Below are 17,552 nucleotides of genomic sequence, written 5' to 3' on the forward strand. Positions count from 1 at the left end.
ACCATCTAAGCGTATGACTTTTGCTGTGATGTAAGGATAAAAATCATCAAACTCCAGATAGGTCAACATTCTGGCCAACAGTAGATATGGATGATATTGCTCATGGAGACCATGTTTGCTATTATCAAATGAAAAGCCAACAGTCATTTATTAGTGTCATTGTGCAGCTAAAACACGTTTGTTTTCTGTTCTGTTAAGGTTTTATTAGATCCATGTAAATGTTACACACTGGCCCTTTCACTGTATTTAAAAGCCACATTTTATTTTAAATGATAAGACGTTAAAAATGTACTTATTTAAATCAGTTTTACAGCAGAATGTGTATAGGAATTGCTTCAGAAGTCTTCAGAAGAATAAATTACATAGCACCGAATCAGAACTAAACAAAAATGGGAGCGTTCCGCAATGACAGTTTGTGACTTTGGTAACATATATTGTTGTCATATTTCATCTCATAACGTAAACATTTTCCACGTGGGGAAGTAGAGTGCCACGCCCTCGCGGTAGGCTATACAAGCTAAGCATGTAAAATAAAGGCATTGTCCGGTAAATGACACCTCATCTCGAACTACCCCTGGCAAAATGAAATCGGCTTAATAGAAAACGTGTTCGCCAAAAAATGTCTTTGCATCTTCGCGGAGGCCTCCAGACAATGCTTCAGACAAAGAAGTAGCGTTACCGTTTTTTGTTTTACCGTTAGGTTTGCTAAACAATCATTAACTCCGTCCGCACGGAACACTCTTTATAGCAAAGGAAGCGCTTCAATTTCCCGTGACGTCACGCAACCGACTTGCTTGCAAGTAGCCCCTCGTTCGTAGCTGCTAGCCGCAGCCTTTGACATCTGAAGACCATCTCTGAAAACAGGCTGGCAGCAGGTACTGTAGGGAGAGCTTGTATCTCTGCTCGTTTGCATTATACGTAGAAACAAACTGGCGGCCCATCGCGACCATAAACGTTAGCTCACTTACTTACCAGACTTTTAGGGAGGTTTTGCATTGCAGTAGCTAAGTTGAGCATCCGCTTTAAGACTTCGCTGGGCATAAGGTTTATAAGGGACTATAGCGGTGATACAAACAGAAGCACTCAATCAGGTGTGCATGTAAAGAGTTCACCTGACAGTATTTGTACTGATCAGTGCTAACTAGCTAGTTCCCATAAGCGCGAAATCTATGTCTATCTAACTTGCTCCTCGTGCTAAGTTTCCTAGTTGCACAGTGCTGCCGCGTGTGGCCAAATGTTTATACGGCAACAACAACATCGACCTTTGTAATTCAGCCTCCACCCATGAATGTACGTCCATGCGTCCACCTTCCTGCGGCAGTAGAAGAAACGGCTTTAGGTGCCCCTTTATGGAGATGAAAATGCTCATCTGATTTAATCATCTTAATCTCATCCATCAAATTGAATCCCAAAATATGGGATGGCAATGACGAAATTACACTTGTCAGTTGGACCAGCGATAACTTTTGTACACCACTTAACGCTGACACAAATTTTTAATATGCCGGCTCTAGTTTTAAAAGTAACTATTTTATATTTTCTCAGATAAATGTCTTCACCCCAATCAGATGTTGATGATGATGTGGAAGACGTGGAGTTTGTATCAGTAAGACACATTTGCGCATCAGTCACATTAAAGGTCAATCGTTCCAAAAACACCCAATATGTTTTCAGTTGCTTACCTTTTGCTTTGGCTGTAGGAGGGCCCCACCAGACCGGTGCTGGAGTGCATTGACCTGCGGAGCGACGACGAGGATGAGGGTTGTTCATCAGCGGCTGGCACAGTAAGCGGTGGTCTTCTTCAACGAGCGAGCGAGCGAGCCAGTGAGACTGATCAGTTATCTTTTAACTTCTAGAATAATTCATTCTTAATGCCTTTAATTCTCTCACAGCTGGATGATGAGATTGCCTGCCAAAAAAAGCGCGTTGAGTCCACATTGGACAGGTTGGCTCAACGGGTTGCCATGGAAAAAAAGGAGAGGGCTAAGAAATGTCGGGCTTTCAAGGTGAGGCAACTTGGGTATCAGACTCTCTTTAATTCTCGTGTTCAATGCCTAGACAAAGCTGTCTACATCTGCAGCATGGGGTTTTATTGATCTCTCTGAACACACAATAAAGACATTACACTTTACATTACATTTTTTTGAAAGAGGTGTGTATGTTTTCTTGATTTTAATCAGTGATTTTCAATGGAATCACTGATTTGTATCATGAGTACACACCAAACACTATAATTGCTAACTTCTAAGTGCCTTTTTGTATTATTTAAATGCTATTTAAATAGACCTATTCAGTGTAAGGCAGTGCATCGTATATGTTAAATTGTCCTAAAACAAGCTTGAACCTCTGGAGCATGAATAAGCTGTAACAGCAAACAGTTTCTGTAAACACAGCAACAGTGCCACCCTGTGGACAGATTAAAATCGACCTCACACTGAACCCAATGGTTTTTCTTTTTTTTTTCATTTAGCCCAACCCTTAAAACTCTGAGATCTGTTGTATACCAGATGTGATATGCAATATTTCCCCGCCGTTCTTCTTGATTCCTTTCAGGAAAAGCAGATTCTACAAAAGGCTCACGGGCAGCGGGAGGTTGCATTTAATTCTGCAAATGGGGTTAATCTGGAGGCAAAGCGTTGTGTGGATATGTGGTTGAAGATGCCAGGTAAGCTCAGAATCAAAATTCAAAACATCCTTCCTCATACTATAAGATTGTCATTTTATTGTGTTTTTTTTTTCAAGGATTTGCTAGGATTTAATCAAGACAGAGCTCTTTTCAGCTGCGTTTTTGCAAGCGACTGTGGTCCTTGTTTCAGGTGTTAAACCTGGAGGCCTCCATAGTGGTTCCAGGAAAAGACAGAGACCAGCTGCTTTCCCGATGAGCACTGCGGCCAGACGCACTTGTCCAGTGATTAACTGTGGCCGAGTTTATGACAACGCATCCCTTCTTGATGGGCACTTAAAACGGTACTCCTCCCTCTCTAGTTCAGCTGCGGCACACTTCTGTTTTTTTTTTTTTTTTTTAAACACAAATGTTGCAGTGAAACATCTCATCTGTAGGTTCGACCACTCGCCTTGCGACCCCACCATCCACCTGAAAGGATGCCCCGCAGAGCTGTTTGCCTGCCCTGCATGTGCTCTGCACTTTGAGACCAAGGAAAAGTGGAGGAGACATCTGGAGTTCAAGGTTGTTGTCCGCTCTTCGCTTCGAGTTATCGATAGTTTCAGAGTTTATAAAGAAGCACGCGTTGAATGAAGTTGTTCCCACCAGGTGTCTTCGTCTTCCCCTGATGGGCACAGCGCCACCCTGAGGTATCAGCGTATCGTGTGCTTTGCCTGTCCTGCCTGCTACCTCTTCTTCAACCTCCGGGATGAGTGTCTGCAGCACATGTCCGCCAAAAACCATTTCACCGTCTCACTGCCGATGGCTGGTAAGCTTTAATAATTAACGTGGCAGGTATGCCACAACCCTGCACATTCCAATCTAAACAAACAGAGAAGTAAGTGTGTGTGTGTGTGTGTGTGTGTGTGTGTGTGTGTGTGTGTGTGTGTGTGTGTGTGTGTGTGTGTGTGTGTGTGTGTGTGTGTGTGTGTGTGTGTGTTTTCTGCTATTCCTTCAATTCAGAAACCAAAGTAAGACCGCTTCCGGTTCCCATCCCGCAGTCCGTGAAGAATCGTTTGGTCACTCTGTGCAAGGACGTAGCTTTCAATGTCCGCTGCTCCATATGTCACAAAGTGTTGACTTCGCACCAGACAGCTCAGGCTCATTTTAAGTAGGTTTCCTCCTGATGCTTTACACAAACTGCCAGCATCTCTACAGTTTAGCATCTCTAAACGTCTCATTTACTTTTGTCCCACTTGTCTGCTGCTGTGAAGCGTGCACTGCAGACAGGGCTGTGCTGTGGCCAAGGCCGACAAAACGGTGGTGCAAGTCATGGAGCAGCTGCAGGTGTGGGGCCAGTGCTCCGTCTGCTGTAAGCTCTTCCCCGGGCGGGGTGAAATCGAGAGGCACACGGAATCGACCCAGCACCAGGTGGAGGTCAACAAAGCCATGGAGAAAGCACTTCTGCAGCACTGCAGGTTCTCTGAAAGCCAACCCACAGAGCGAGGCGGCGAGAGGGGGCAGAAAAGGCAGAGCGGCGACCTTGACGCGCCTCTTCAGAGCGAAAGCAGGAACCGCTGTGACGAACCGAGGCCGCGTCCACGCCGTCCGGGCGCCGGCCGCACCGCCACCGCCTGGCTGTGCGAGTGCGGCCTGCGGTTCTCGCAGGAGGCGGCCGCCAGCAAGCACCTGCTGGACGCCAACCAGATCTTCCACCGGTGCGGCGTGTGCGGCAAGCTGATGGGCGAGTCGTCCATCACGCGGCTGCACATGAGCCGCTTCCACGGCGGCGCCCACCTCTCCAACTTCCTCTTCCACTGCCGGCGCTGCGACGTGGAGATGCCGCGGCGCGAGGACATCCTGTCGCACGTGTCAGAGGCGCACGCCGGCCACACCTACTTCACCGAGCGGGAGCTGCCCGTGGAGGCGGAGCCCGACGCCAAGCCGTCCACGAGCGGGGCGGCCGGCCGGCGGCCGCGCCCCACTCCCCCGGCCGCCGCCCCCCCGCCGCCCGAGCGGACCACGTGGATGTGCAGGATGTGCGAGGAGCTCTTCGACTCGGAGGAGGAGGTGGAGCGGCACTGCGGCGACGTCGGCTCCCACAGCTTCCAGAGGTTCATGTGCGGCCACTGCCCCCAGAAGTTCTTCAAGGAGTCGACGGTGCGCCGGCACTGCGCCAACGAGCACGGCGGCCAGACCAAGAGCTTCTACTACTGCGGCCTCTGCGACAGCATGCAGTTCGACTCGGAGGGCGAGTTCGCCGAGCACTACAAGAGCCTCCACGCCAGGGACTACTGCCGCACCAGCGACGGCGGCTCGACAGAGGTGGTGGTGGCGCCGGCGAGCGCCGGCCGGGACGCGTGCCCCTGCATGGCGTCGGAGAAGAGCCAGGAGGAGGCCAAAGCCGCGTACACGCGGTGCATGCGCCAGCTCGCCAGCGAGGGGAAGTGCCAGTACCTGTGCGGGCCCTGCGGCGTGTCGGCGCCCTCCTACGCCCAGATCAAGACCCACGTCCACACCAAGCACCCGGCGCTCAACCTGGACACCACCTTCGATGTCCAGTGCAGCGCCTGCCCGCAGGGTTTCGACGCCGTGCCTACCTTCCACCAGCACTACCACCGGCAGCACTGCGCGCTGGAGCCGTGCGCCAGCTCCAGAGGAGACGCGGCGGCAGAGCACGACGATATGGAAGTGCTCGACGCTATGGAGGTCAAACCAGAAGTTAATGGTAGGTTATTTTGGTTTTGTTTGTTGACCTCCAGGCGGCGTCTAAATTTTGTCTTCCATACCCTTTCAGAGATTGACGATGAAACACTGGTGGAGTATTTGAATATGGAGCAGCCCCACAGAGAGAACGACGCACAGGAAGGTAGGCAGAGAATGATGCAGAACCTCTGAGAAACGCCAACCATGTTGGGTTAACATCAGGGGTTATTCTCATTTGACGTCATTTTCCAAAATCTCTACGGAAAAAAAAACTCCTTCACCGTTTGCTCTTTCACAGGTGGATCTGACGACGTCATGTCCATGAGCGCTGAAGACGAGAGTGAATCAGCAGGTCAGACATCACGATCAAACGTGATTTGCAGAAACAAAATGTCAAAACACTCGGATTTGTAATATTTTCATTTGCTTTCCAGTCTAAGGGCACATATATACAGTTTAAATTTGAATTCATTGCAGTCAACTGCAGTCATCTCGTAACTAATCTTGTGCTTTTGCTTTGTCTTTTCACAGATTTGGAAGAAGCTCTTAAAAGAAGTCTGCTTGAGTTTTAAGCGCTCGATTACATTGTTTTGTTGGAACACAAAGTTCCACCTATCGCGTTTATTTCAGATTTTGGTTTTCACAAATAAATATATTGCCGGTTTCTTTTGCTTTGTTTCTGTCAATTTTAAATTCTAAGAATCCAATAATTTCAGAGAATAAAATTTCCTTCCATCTCATTGTATTGTCAAAAGAAAGGACCGGTATCACTTACCCAGGACCAGCTTCACTATTCAAATTGATAGTGAGGCTGTGAAGCTGACTTCAGGTCAGCAAGGTGGACAACACAAGGTCAGAGAAGGTCAGGAAGTTGTGATTGTCGGTATGATGGCCAACAGTGAACGTGCTGCAAATATAAAGCCATACTTAAGGTCTGCTACCTCATTTTCTTACTTTAGTTGGTCAATCCTTAGGTTTTTTTTTGCAGCAGTGTGTACCACAGCTGGGATGTTTGTCCGTTCCTTCAGTCTGTGTCATACAACTGTCCATTTTGCACTGTGGAGGCTAGCTTGTGGAGTAAATCAACTTGGTAAATGGGTCAAATTGGCACATTTGGGATTTAGTTTTTTAGGTATTTGCAGAATCTTAATTTTGAGTTTGTATGTATCTGTATTTTGCATAATTAATGTAATTGCAGTGGGGTTTTTTTCTGTGGCAGGTGTTTTATATATTTGAGTGGTTTTTGCAGCATTTCTTTTTACAGTGCACAGAAAAAAGATATATCAATATGTTAGGTAATAGTATTCTTATTCTAAACAAATGTGGCAATTACTAAATAGCAATAGAAAATAAAAGTAAGAAAAAACATTCTTTCATTGTCATTTCAGTCCCCAGTTAGAAGCTATTTGGGGGCTATGGTGTGGAAAATGTCCAAAAACTGACAAAAATCAGTCTGCGTATTCTACTTTTTGGGGAAAAAACAAACAAACCATGATTTATTTATGAATTTATGGGTCCTTTTTGGAGTTTCAAAGGTGTCCCAAAATGAAGAAGTCAATTTAGGCTACTTCAAAAGTGTCTCAAAATGAAGAGGTCAATTTAATATCCCAAAATGTGTCACTCCAAGCCATTTAATATGGAATTTGTGTTGTTTAATATTGGTCAACAGTGGACCACAAAAAAGGATTGTATGATCTAGATAACTCAAAAGATAGAAAGGTGCAGACAAAGTTTAATATATTATGTTATTGAATTATATTATCTGAAAAATGTCCCCACTTTTTGTTTTTGGTCCGCTGTTGGTGACTGTGTAACTAAAAGTTCAATGGATCTCCAGGAAACATTTTTAATCCCTCTGTTTACCTTGACTAGTTGTTTTCACTTGGCGGCTGTGAAGTGATCTCAGATGGCAGAGTCAACACCTCGCTGGGGGTTTTGTTACTTATCTAGGAGAGGTATCAAGTGATGTACTGTGCTCACTTTGTGACAGCACAAAGGCCTGATTTCCTAAATTGCTGAAAAGTGGAACAAGAAAGAGAGTTGGGCTACTTTTTCTTTTTCTTCGGTGAGTTTACAGATTATACATGAGCAAAGTGAGTGTTGCAGAAATTGAACTGAATTTGTATGTTTTGGTTTAACACAATAGGTGTTGTCTAATGAGCTTTATGTAAAGGATTATTGTGTTGTCTCTACATTGACGCTTTAACTCGAGTGGTCTAAACGGTGATTGCTTGCATTTTGCCCTGACTGCAACAGGATTGGCCATGATATATTCAAAGAGGATGCGCACGTGTGATTTATTGAAACAAAACCAGACACCTGAACAGCTTTGGTTGACACAAAAACCCAGTGCTTAACTAGGATTCCTCCACTCAGAGGTAGTGTATGCACATCCCATCCTGTATCTTTCACAGCCTCGTAGAAAAGTGACACAGTCCAACGTGAAAAGCAGCGCTTCGTACTGGATTCGTGTGTGGAAAGAACTCTGAATCATGCATCATTGAAAAACTATCAAGTGTAAACCTAATCATTTAATAGAAATCACAGTGAATGTAGTTATTTTCAGCCCTTTGGGTTGTCAGGATCAAACAGTCCAAAAACAAATTCAGGATGCGTTTTGTTTTGGCGACTCCCCCCGCTGGCAGCCATTGGCTTGCTCCAGTTTTTTGCTGTCCATGAGCTTGATGTTTTTCTCGGCGTTCTCAACGTTCCTCAGCAGCGTCTCCAGCCTCCGCTTGATGTTCTTCTGGTCCTCCAGAGCGCAGCTGATCACAATGGCCTGGAACCTCTGGTCGATGGGGACGGGCGCCACCTCGGTCACGCAGGCGGCATGCAGGGCGAGCAGCTTCTGCCTGGCGCTGTCCATGTCGTCCATCAACTTCTTCAGCACCTCATCTATGATGGACGTGGCCTTGTGCAAGGCGTCCTCCTGCTGGGGGCTCCTGACCGTGCCCACACAGATCTCCACGGTCAGCGTGCGGCCCATGAGACGCTCCGCCGTCAGCTCCAGCTCTTCTCTCTCCCCTGGGAAGGAGACAAGGACAAGGACGGCGATGGCGCATATTTCAAGACACAAGAGTTGATGTGTTGTCCTCTCCACACAAAAGCAGGTCAGTTGTGTCCCTGAACGCATGTAAAAATGTGTTGGAAAATCTATTTCCAGGGAAGGATTCGGGATTTATTTGGCATCATCCTCATTCACTCATGCAACTTTATCTTGTACAGTAACAGATCTAAACATTATAAAATAGTGTTGGTTTAATCTCTCTTTTTTACATGTATCCACAAGGCCCCTCTCTAAACCTCTCCAGAAAACAGACATGGAGGGTGGAGTGAATGCCTGACTGACACCCTATGTGTCATCATAAACAGCTGCTTTCCAGAGCTGTGTGTTTTCGCACACGCTGTCTGAAAAGCCAGGCAAACAACACTAGTAAAGGACGGATATCTTTTGTGAATGGGGAGTTATCTGATCAGCCAGAGACATAATAAAGACAATGTTTCAGAATATGGGTCCTTTTTTTTTTCTTTTTTTTTTTTTTTTAAATAAAATTGTTTCTTGTGTGACCTGCTGCCAAAAGGACGAAGACACGACTGATGTTGGCCAGGACAAGCCTGCTTTGCTTTCCCTGGTGTCAGAACTGTAAACATGGTGGGGCAACAGTCCCTTTTTAGTCTCCAACCCGATAATGAATGGTCGACCTGCCCCACATTGGTGCAACTCAATAGCCTTTGTGGAGTACCTCATGTGCACTTTTATCCGTGTGACTATCATCAAGCTAACTGTGTGCCATTTTAAATAAATAAATACACAAATAAAAACTCATCTGAAACACAAAGCACAGATGTTTAATCGTTTGAAGGACATAAAACTCAAAGCAGAATGTAGTACAAAGTGTCCGTCGATGAGGTCTGGACCCGTGGGTGAATGATCTCATGTTCAACTTCTCGGTTTTTGGGTGGGGTACAAAACCTTTTCCCTTAAGTACTTTTTCCCCCTCAAAAACACCAGCCCAGTGCAAAAACATGACCTCATGAGATAACACAGTGTGTGTGTGTGTGGAGAGAGAGAGAGAGAGAGAGAGAGAGAGGGAGAGAGAGAGAGAGAGTGTGTGTGTGTGTGTGTGTGAGAGAGAGAGAGAGAGAGAGAGAGAGAGAGAGAGAGAGAGAGAGAGAGAGAGAGATGTGGATGTGTCGGCGAGTGGCCTCACCATCGCAGACGCTTCGCATTTCCTGCCCGCTCTGGATGGACTGAATCATTTCCAGGATGCACTCCCTTTCCTGCTCCATGGCGGACGCTGCGTCGCGCAAAGCCTCCACCCTACCGGGGGAAGTAAATTAATGAAATAATCGATTAATCATAAAGTGAAAATAAACAAATACCGGCTTTACGCGCGCGCTTCCACACGTCGTGGAAGCCATCACATTACGTGCGATGAGTCATGCTGCACCGTTATGAAGGAAAATAAAACGTGAGCAGCAGGCGGCGCAGCAAGTGCACGCGCCGCGGCCTGCTCCAAGACACCGCACCTCACTTCCAGCTGATCCAAGCTCTCCAGGAGTCGTCCGGAGCGGTCCGCCATGGACAGGCTCCTGCTGAACTTGGCGGTGGTCGCCTCTGTCATTCGGGCTTGTATTTTGGCCTGAGCCATGCCGGGCAGTGACGGTAGGGTCGCCGGGTGGACTTTTACGATCGGCTCGGGCAGGAGAGACGCGTCCGCACGGCGGTGGAGCTGAGCCGGAGTGTGTGCGTGAGAGAGAGCCGCTGCTCCTGGGAGAACATTTCCAAACATGGGCTGTGACTTCCTTCCCTCTCCCCCCACGGAAGCCTCCAGAGGAGACCAGAACGCCAGGGTGTCAATGTGTGGTCCGCGGACCATCCCGAGGCCCCTTCAGAGTAAACATTTTCATTGTAAACTCACATGTACATGTTGTTTATATTACGCCTGGCCAACAAATGCGCCTTAAATTAGATTTAAACATAAATAAAATCACTTCATAAGTACAATAGCGAGGACATATTTGCGCGAAAGGCTTTGCATCACTATTCTGTTTTATGGTTGTTTTAATTTGCTCTTAAATGATATTTTTTCACTTTGATCGTTGACGAAAACAACTTGCAAAAATGTATGTTGTTCTATTTTATCATGTCAATATAATGGGATCAAAACGGTTTTGTAGTCACTGTTAAAGTTTGTCCAAATTCTGTCCGAATCAAAAGAACACAAAACTCCTAAAAGGTCAGATGTTCGATGAGGTATCAAGCTTAAATATTAAAAGTTTAGGTATTGGCCATACTGAACCCGTATTCTGTATTTACTTGGTATGGGTTATCGGTATAACATGCAGTATTGCACACCTTTTGCTCATACAGCTAAGGTTAAATCACTAAAAGAAACACAGTTGAACACAAGTGGCTCTTTCCCAAAATCTCTGTAACTGAAATCAGTACGTGTGGATGACACAGAGGCAGGAGGACTGACTGGAGGCTGTGTGTTTTCACAAGGAAAAGCTTTTCAATGGACTTTGCACTTCAAAAAGACACACTAAATACAAGAGCAAAAAAAAAAAAAAAAAAGAAAGAAGAAAAAGTTAAACTTTTATTGATGCCAGACTACCATCGACACGCCCAATGCGCAAACCGGGTGCTCAGTTGTGTGGCACATCTCAAGTCGCGATACATTATTTAGCTAGTAAACATAAACTCCAACAGATTGTTTTCGTCGTGAGCATTCATAGGTTGGTACGTCTACATGAATGTGCCAAACTGATTAATGGAGCCACTGTGGGTGTGTGTGGAAACTAGAGTAACAGGTACAATATTACAACACCTGAGTGATAGCACATAAGTATGGTCAGTTTTAAGTCATGGTACTGTAAGATTATATGCCATCTTTCATTATAAAGTGCACTAACTTCAATCAGTCAAAGAAGCAAAAATAAACAATGTTACAAATGAGAGAAGATGGTGAGTATTTACAGGTTTACTGTGCAAGTGATTTTAAACATAAACCACAAGAGATTTAGAAGTTTAAACAGTGTAAACATGGCAATGTGGGGAAAAGGCAATGTGGTGTAGCAACCATGTTTGGACATTCAATGTAGGAAAAATAAATGTTTGCATGCAGGTTTCTTAGACATTGGTTAAAAAAACAGACAAACCAGTTGCTTCAGAATGTTTAAAAAAACAACAACAAGATTCTAGGAAGAAGTCTCGGAAAACGAAATTGAAAAACAAAATGTGCATACACGCATGTGTATCCCCCATTCATGTGAAATATTTATGCTGGAAATGATGAATCTAACGTTCAACTGGAGATTTAAGACTTCACGTCACCAAATGTTTGTGCTTGGAAAACCGCCTTTCTAATAACAACATCACGTTACTTGAAGTGGGAATCTGCTCGCAAGAAATTCGATTTTCGTGTTGTTGTTTTTTTTTTTTTTAAGTACCTGAAAGTGTTGGGAAGAAAGTCATTTTTCTTGCATATTCAGGCGCACACAAGTGAATTAACTTGTTCTGGTGATTAGATTAAAAAAAAAAAAAACAAGACATACCGCAGGGACACACCACTGAGCAGCAATCTTCAGACTGTATCGTAAAACTTCTTTCCCCCCCCCGCAAACTAAAAAAAAAAAGAATGTTGGTAAGAACACAAATCAAAAATCCCCCCCAAAAACGAACCATTGTAACTATTTTGAAGTCTTGAAAAATGTGGAAACAATGCAGTGAAAATTGAGGACACAGACACAGAACCCCCCCACCACCACCACCCCTCTGAGGCTCATATAGGTCAACTTCAAAGTGTTAGAAAGAGTACCTGTAAAGGAACTATGGGAGGCGCAGAGTGTGATTGGTTTATATCTTTGCACATCACAATGCGGCTGTGACGGTCTTTGATTTGTTTAGTAGAAAGCAGGAGTGTGTGAATACAAATAGAGGGCTGTTTAATAGTCTTAATATTATCTACTAACCTATCATATACACAATCAGTGTCTTGATTCACTACAGCTCAAAAAGAGCACATTTTGGCACCGTGTCAACACTGCTGTGATTTGTACAAAAATACTTTCCCCACAGAGAATCCCCTCTGGATTTGTGAGCGCTGTGTGCAGGGTAGTCAGTCAATAGAGTTGAAACCATATTATTTCCTGTCAAAAAAATATGGTGCAAAATAATCCGCAAATCATCCACAACTGAATTTGTGGCTCGAGCCGCTGCTTTTACTTAAGGCAATGACCACGTGGAGCAGACGTCGAGCTCGGATGACTGATGGGGGTGGGTGGGTTATAGGGACGGCTCACTTCAGACTGAGCATCGGACTATTACTGCAGTAACACGTTGGGTTTCCCAGTTGGAAGAAGCTTTGGTCTGTCAATGCGGTCGATCTAATCTCAAACTCAGTCAGTCGTTAGGGTCGATTTCAGAAAAGGCTGCAGCTCCCGAAAGGATTTTTACTCTTCTTGGTCCTTTGCTTGTTGGGTCGCAAAGTGATGACTTCCCTGCCGTTGCTGGGGCTCTGGTTGCAGATGTTACTGCTTGTGGTGTTAAATACTCCTTTTGGAAAAGACAAAAACAAGACAAAACAATGCAATTAATGAGAAATGAACGGGCACACAAAGCTGCATTCAAGTGGAGGACGAGTCCTCACCTATTTTATTGCTTGTTGTGTGGACGACTTCGGTCTCCTCGGCCGTTTGCTGTTTGAGTTTCTGAAGATATTTGTCAGCCAAGTACTTAAAAACTGAAAAGAGAACGAGTGGAAATGTGAGCAAAGTTTAGACAAAAAGTGTACAGCCTTGAAACGGAGCATTCTACTTTTTCACACATGCACATTTTTGTTTTCATGTATTTATTCATATTTATTGTGTAAAATGTGTCTTGGTGGAATATGTGGATGTGTTTGTGAGCCCTGTCTAAGCATTTCTATCACCATCTGGGACAGACAATAAAGTATTCTATTCTATTCTATTCTATTCTATTCTATCATGTCAGCTTTTACAGCAACTCACCCTCGTTGACGTTGAGGTCCTCTTTCACTGAAGCTCGATAAAACCTCAGCTTCAGCCTTTTGGCCAAAGCTTCTGCTTCCTCGCTGTAACGTGAACACAGAACATGTCTTGATTATTGTCTTTGCATTCAACTTCAGGGCTTTTTTTTTTTTGCAAAAAGAAAGTGGAACCCACTTCTTTACGACCGTCTCTTCCAGCAGGTCAATTTTGTTCTGCACTAGAACTGTGGGGATATCCCCGACCTCGGCCTCAACCTTCTCCTTCCAGCTGTCGATGGCCTGAAATGAATCCCTGTCCGTGGTGGAGAAGACTAACACGCACGCTTGGGCTCCTGGAATGCAAGACGCAAGTGGCAAAAGGTCACATTTTCGCAGTTATTTCACCATGTCACAAGTCAAAAGTAAGAAAAAAGGGGGGGAAAAGACAGCAAGCTGATGCTCTTAAAACCTTCAACCAAACTTGATTTCAGCTGTGTGTGTGTGTGTGTGTGTGTGTGTGTCAACAAAAGGCTGCGCTGACTTGACAATAAAATCTATACAGTAAAGTGAACCTTGGAGGTGATGGGGGGGGGGCTGGGGGTCAGCGGCACGAGGCAGCTGGGTTATATTTGTCCCCAGGGGAGAGGTCTTACCGCGGTAGTAGGCCTTGGTTATAGCATCAAACTCCTCCTGGCCCGCGGTGTCCCACAGCATTAGCCGCACCTCCTCGTCATTCACGCTACAGAAAAGATAACTGCTGATTAGTTCCAGGAATAGTCAAGATTTGTTCCACAGAACATGACCGTTGTTTGTGTATTCCAGCAAAACAAAGGCTAGAGAGGTTTGGACCAAAAGTACATTGGGAAATAATTACTGCTCAAAATGATTTCCCCTCCCCGACAATTCATTTTAAATTGCTAAGCCCATTGGAAGAAATACTCTGGACTCTTGTTACAGAAAATAAGTGTTTTTCCTAGAGCAGCAAAAAGGATACTGATAATTAATAATACAAACAAGGACCTTTTATTTTCAGCAGCAGCTAGCTGTGCCATTTAAACCACTCATCCAAGTCTCTTACGCAATCTGCCTCTCCAGGAAGTCCACTCCGATGGTCTTCTTGTAGTCCTTGGTGAAGACACCTTTGCAGTAGCGCTGGATCATGCTCGACTTGCCCACCGCTCCGTTTCCCACCACAACCACCTTGATGGCCACTTCCATGTCCTCCTCCAACATGGTGGCAAGATCAAAACCAGGCCGATTCCGTCAAATCCGCTCAGCCCGGTCGGTTTTGGCGAAACGATACGGACTCATAGACCACCTGAAACCGCCAAGCGAACGGACAGTCACTGGGCCGCACATGGTCACTGACCGCATGGAAATCGCTATTCTCTTGTGTGTATGTAAAAACAAAGACGACATGATTAGTCAACCTTGCAATCGGGCTTGTAGAGTTGACAAAAAAAAAAAGTTCTGCCATCTGTTGGTGATGAAACACTAAATGTGCCTTTAATCTTTTTCATTTCAAAGACATAATTGTCCACTAACTATTTGTACAACTGCTTTCAATTGTTTTATTTTGCGGCAGTGAGCAAACGAAAGAATGTAGCAGTTGAAAACTATTTCTACAGAGTTACTACTTCAGCTTCATTTTAAAATGGTGCAATAATAATATTAATAAAGTAAACCACTTCTTGTTTTTAGGTAATCCACAGATAAAATCTGAGCACCAAGGAAACTAGAGCTCAGATCTCACGGAGCCATGTTTGAACCACAAACATCCAAAATTGTAAACCACTCATTTATTCTCCAAATTAATCCATCACTAACTGAGCCATTTTTGACAAGTGGTAGGCCAGCAATATCTCCCTAATTCTTTTTTTTTGTCAACAAGTCATTTTATTTTGACATTGACATTTTTTGGTTTGCTAAACTTACGTGACTTTAACGAGCATTTAAAAAAAGAAAAAAGAAAAAAGAAAGACTGAAATCATAGTTGCAAGACTGGAACTGTCCACACTGAAATCATGGCTGGAACTGTTACTTGATCCGCACAACAGCGACATGTGTTTATTCTTCCATTAGCACAGAGATCATCACACTCCACATAGCAACTAGCATGCTGTTCCCAGTCAGAGTGTGTGTGTGTGTGTGTGTGTGTGTGTGTGTCAGTGCAATGCTAAACAACATATTGTGGGAAAGCTGTTTCATACACACACTGACAACCTGCTGTGAGACTGTGATGTCCAACAGCCAGTCTGGACTGCTGTTAAGCAATATGTGTAGCAGTAGATGACTATTATTCATTAGCCATGAATGAGCTTGACAACACAGACTTTGTTCCAACACACAGGGAAAAACTGGCACAAAAAGAGCCAGCAGCCAGCAGCCAGCTTTCTCTGGTTGGGGGATAAAAATAAATGTTGTGAAGTTGATGATCACACTTGTGTTTATCAAAAACCCAAAGACACTGATTTGCTGAGCATGTTACTCTGGTGTGGTGCACCCTTCTAATTCCATTCAAGTTAGGGCAAAATCTTAATGAGGGAGAATTATAAACTACAACACATTCTGCTGACACAACTAATAGGGAATTCAATTTATGTTACATTAGGAATAATCTAGCAATGATTAACAGCAAGTATGGCTTTTCAAGGAATTTATCAGACATGAAAGTGTTGCATTGTAGAAAACAAGATGTATATTTACAACATTCATATTCTGTGATTTATCATATAAAAGACAGGAACCAACAGATTAATCCTGAAAGGAAATCCTAAAATAAAAATAAAAATGGAAAGAGCAAACTACGCTAACAATTAACAATTTACCTCAGACGTTACAACTAATAGGCCTATTGGATGAGACAATTTATAAACACCAATTCAATGAGGTCTTACTATTAATGTTATGGAAGGGCCTAACAGAGGACAGTGTCTAAAAAAATATGTGAAAACACCCTGTATTTTTTAGACTTTGACTTCTTAAGGTATGTTTAAATTGCTGAATGATCTTTATTTACGTTATCCCTGTGACAGATGTGACCTGCTGAACAGCTGGCAGGGGGTTCCTCAGGTGTCAGACAGCTGCAGGTACCGTAACTGCAGAACAGCTGACTGGACTAAACTATGCTCAAAAATACGTTGACAGATTCTGACCTTTTAACGACGGTGTTCTGGTTCACGACGTATCTTCCAAGGTGCAAAACCAAGTCACTGACCTACAGTGGCATGCCTTCAGAAGTGTCCGTGTTGGTCTTGGTGGCAGGAGGGAGACAGCGGCGACTCAGCTGCTACGGCGTTTTAGCTAAGGCTAGCCGCTTTTTACAGAGAAGGGAACCGTGCCCTCCGCCCGTTTGGGATTTTCTCACCAGCGAGTGAATGTGCCCTGCTTCAACACGGAAGGCCCACTTCAATCACTGCCGACAACTACGAATTGAACAAATGCGTTTAAGGAAGAAATTGCACTGTTTTCTGCCCCCGAGCCTGCCTGCCGCATCTCAGCCAGCTAAAGGCTACGCATGATAGCTGTACGGGCGGCTGGCTAGAGGGCTAATGCTTGTTGCTAGGCAGCAGACCAAAGAGTGCACGAAGCAAGATACGTAACGTTCTCTCCGGCCTCCGTTCGTCTTCTGCCTACAGAGTCTTCCACTTTTTATTTTTATTTTGTTTTAGTGTCAGAACATATTTCTGCATGATTTACTTATATTATTTCTTCAATGTAAGAATAAAAATACTTTTAAATGAGGAAAATCACAGTTTGAACTAATTAATTTAACAGCCTTATCAACATAAAATACGTAAAACCTGATTGTTTGGTAGACTGAACTCCTGTATCAATTTTCCTCCACATATTTCATGTACTTTAAATAAAGTGATGGCTTGAATAGTTAGGAAACCGTGTATTTGTGCATTCGAGAGTTTCGAGTGTGTTCGACCCACCACTGGTCGTCTTTGGCGCTCTCTTGTTTGCAGGGGGAGAAAGAATTGAAGTCATGCAGCCAGTAGTGCACCTCAACAAGAAAAGAGGGGAAAAAATACAGTTCGAATGACTTTTAGTCGTCGATTCATTTGAATTTGATTGATTTTAGTGTCTCTAATATTCATTAAATTTAACATGGACATAGCAACAGCAACTGTATAACCAGAGTAAACTTGTATCACTTCATGGGTCAGCAAACCGCTTTGGTGCATTTGATTTGTCGTAAGGAATGTCCCGCACGTTGTCTCCCTATCCCCATCTCCTTAAACGTTTAC

The 17,552-nt window shown here is 44.3% G+C and overlaps 3 protein-coding genes across 3 annotated transcripts; 1 reads left to right on the forward strand and 2 right to left on the reverse strand.

Moving 5' to 3' along the window:
* Positions 1–584: 584 nt before the first annotated feature.
* Positions 585–5,972, forward strand: znf451 (zinc finger protein 451). Its single transcript, XM_076018741.1, has 13 exons — positions 585–875; positions 1,546–1,606; positions 1,701–1,784; positions 1,893–2,006; positions 2,554–2,665; positions 2,817–2,967; positions 3,061–3,187; positions 3,272–3,431; positions 3,626–3,773; positions 3,877–5,330; positions 5,400–5,471; positions 5,607–5,660; positions 5,840–5,972. Exons 2-13 carry the CDS (start codon positions 1,550–1,552, stop codon positions 5,878–5,880), a joined length of 2,574 nt encoding a protein of 857 aa, XP_075874856.1. The 5' UTR covers positions 585–875; positions 1,546–1,549; the 3' UTR covers positions 5,881–5,972.
* A 1,614-nt stretch (positions 5,973–7,586) lies between these two features.
* bag2 (BCL2 associated athanogene 2) lies at positions 7,587–10,213 on the reverse strand. Its single transcript, XM_076018742.1, has 3 exons — positions 9,839–10,213; positions 9,520–9,629; positions 7,587–8,332 (listed from the first exon to the last, which is right to left on the reverse strand). The coding sequence occupies exons 1-3, from the start codon at positions 10,186–10,188 to the stop codon at positions 7,914–7,916; spliced, it is 879 nt and encodes a 292-aa protein (XP_075874857.1). The 5' UTR covers positions 10,189–10,213; the 3' UTR covers positions 7,587–7,913.
* A 681-nt stretch (positions 10,214–10,894) lies between these two features.
* Positions 10,895–17,110, reverse strand: rab23 (RAB23, member RAS oncogene family). The gene is made up of 7 exons (XM_076018743.1): positions 16,455–17,110; positions 14,378–14,617; positions 13,953–14,038; positions 13,496–13,652; positions 13,322–13,404; positions 12,961–13,053; positions 10,895–12,866 (listed from the first exon to the last, which is right to left on the reverse strand). Exons 2-7 carry the CDS (start codon positions 14,530–14,532, stop codon positions 12,733–12,735), a joined length of 708 nt encoding a protein of 235 aa, XP_075874858.1. The 5' UTR covers positions 14,533–14,617; positions 16,455–17,110; the 3' UTR covers positions 10,895–12,732.
* Between the last annotated feature and the right edge of the window lie 442 nt (positions 17,111–17,552).

The sequence above is a fragment of the Nelusetta ayraudi genome, unplaced genomic scaffold, assembly GCF_046127955.1.
Source record: "Nelusetta ayraudi isolate G7.1 ecotype Tasmania unplaced genomic scaffold, CSIRO-AGI_Nayr_v1 ptg000008l, whole genome shotgun sequence".
In the NCBI taxonomy this organism is placed as follows: Eukaryota; Metazoa; Chordata; class Actinopteri; order Tetraodontiformes; family Monacanthidae; genus Nelusetta; species Nelusetta ayraudi.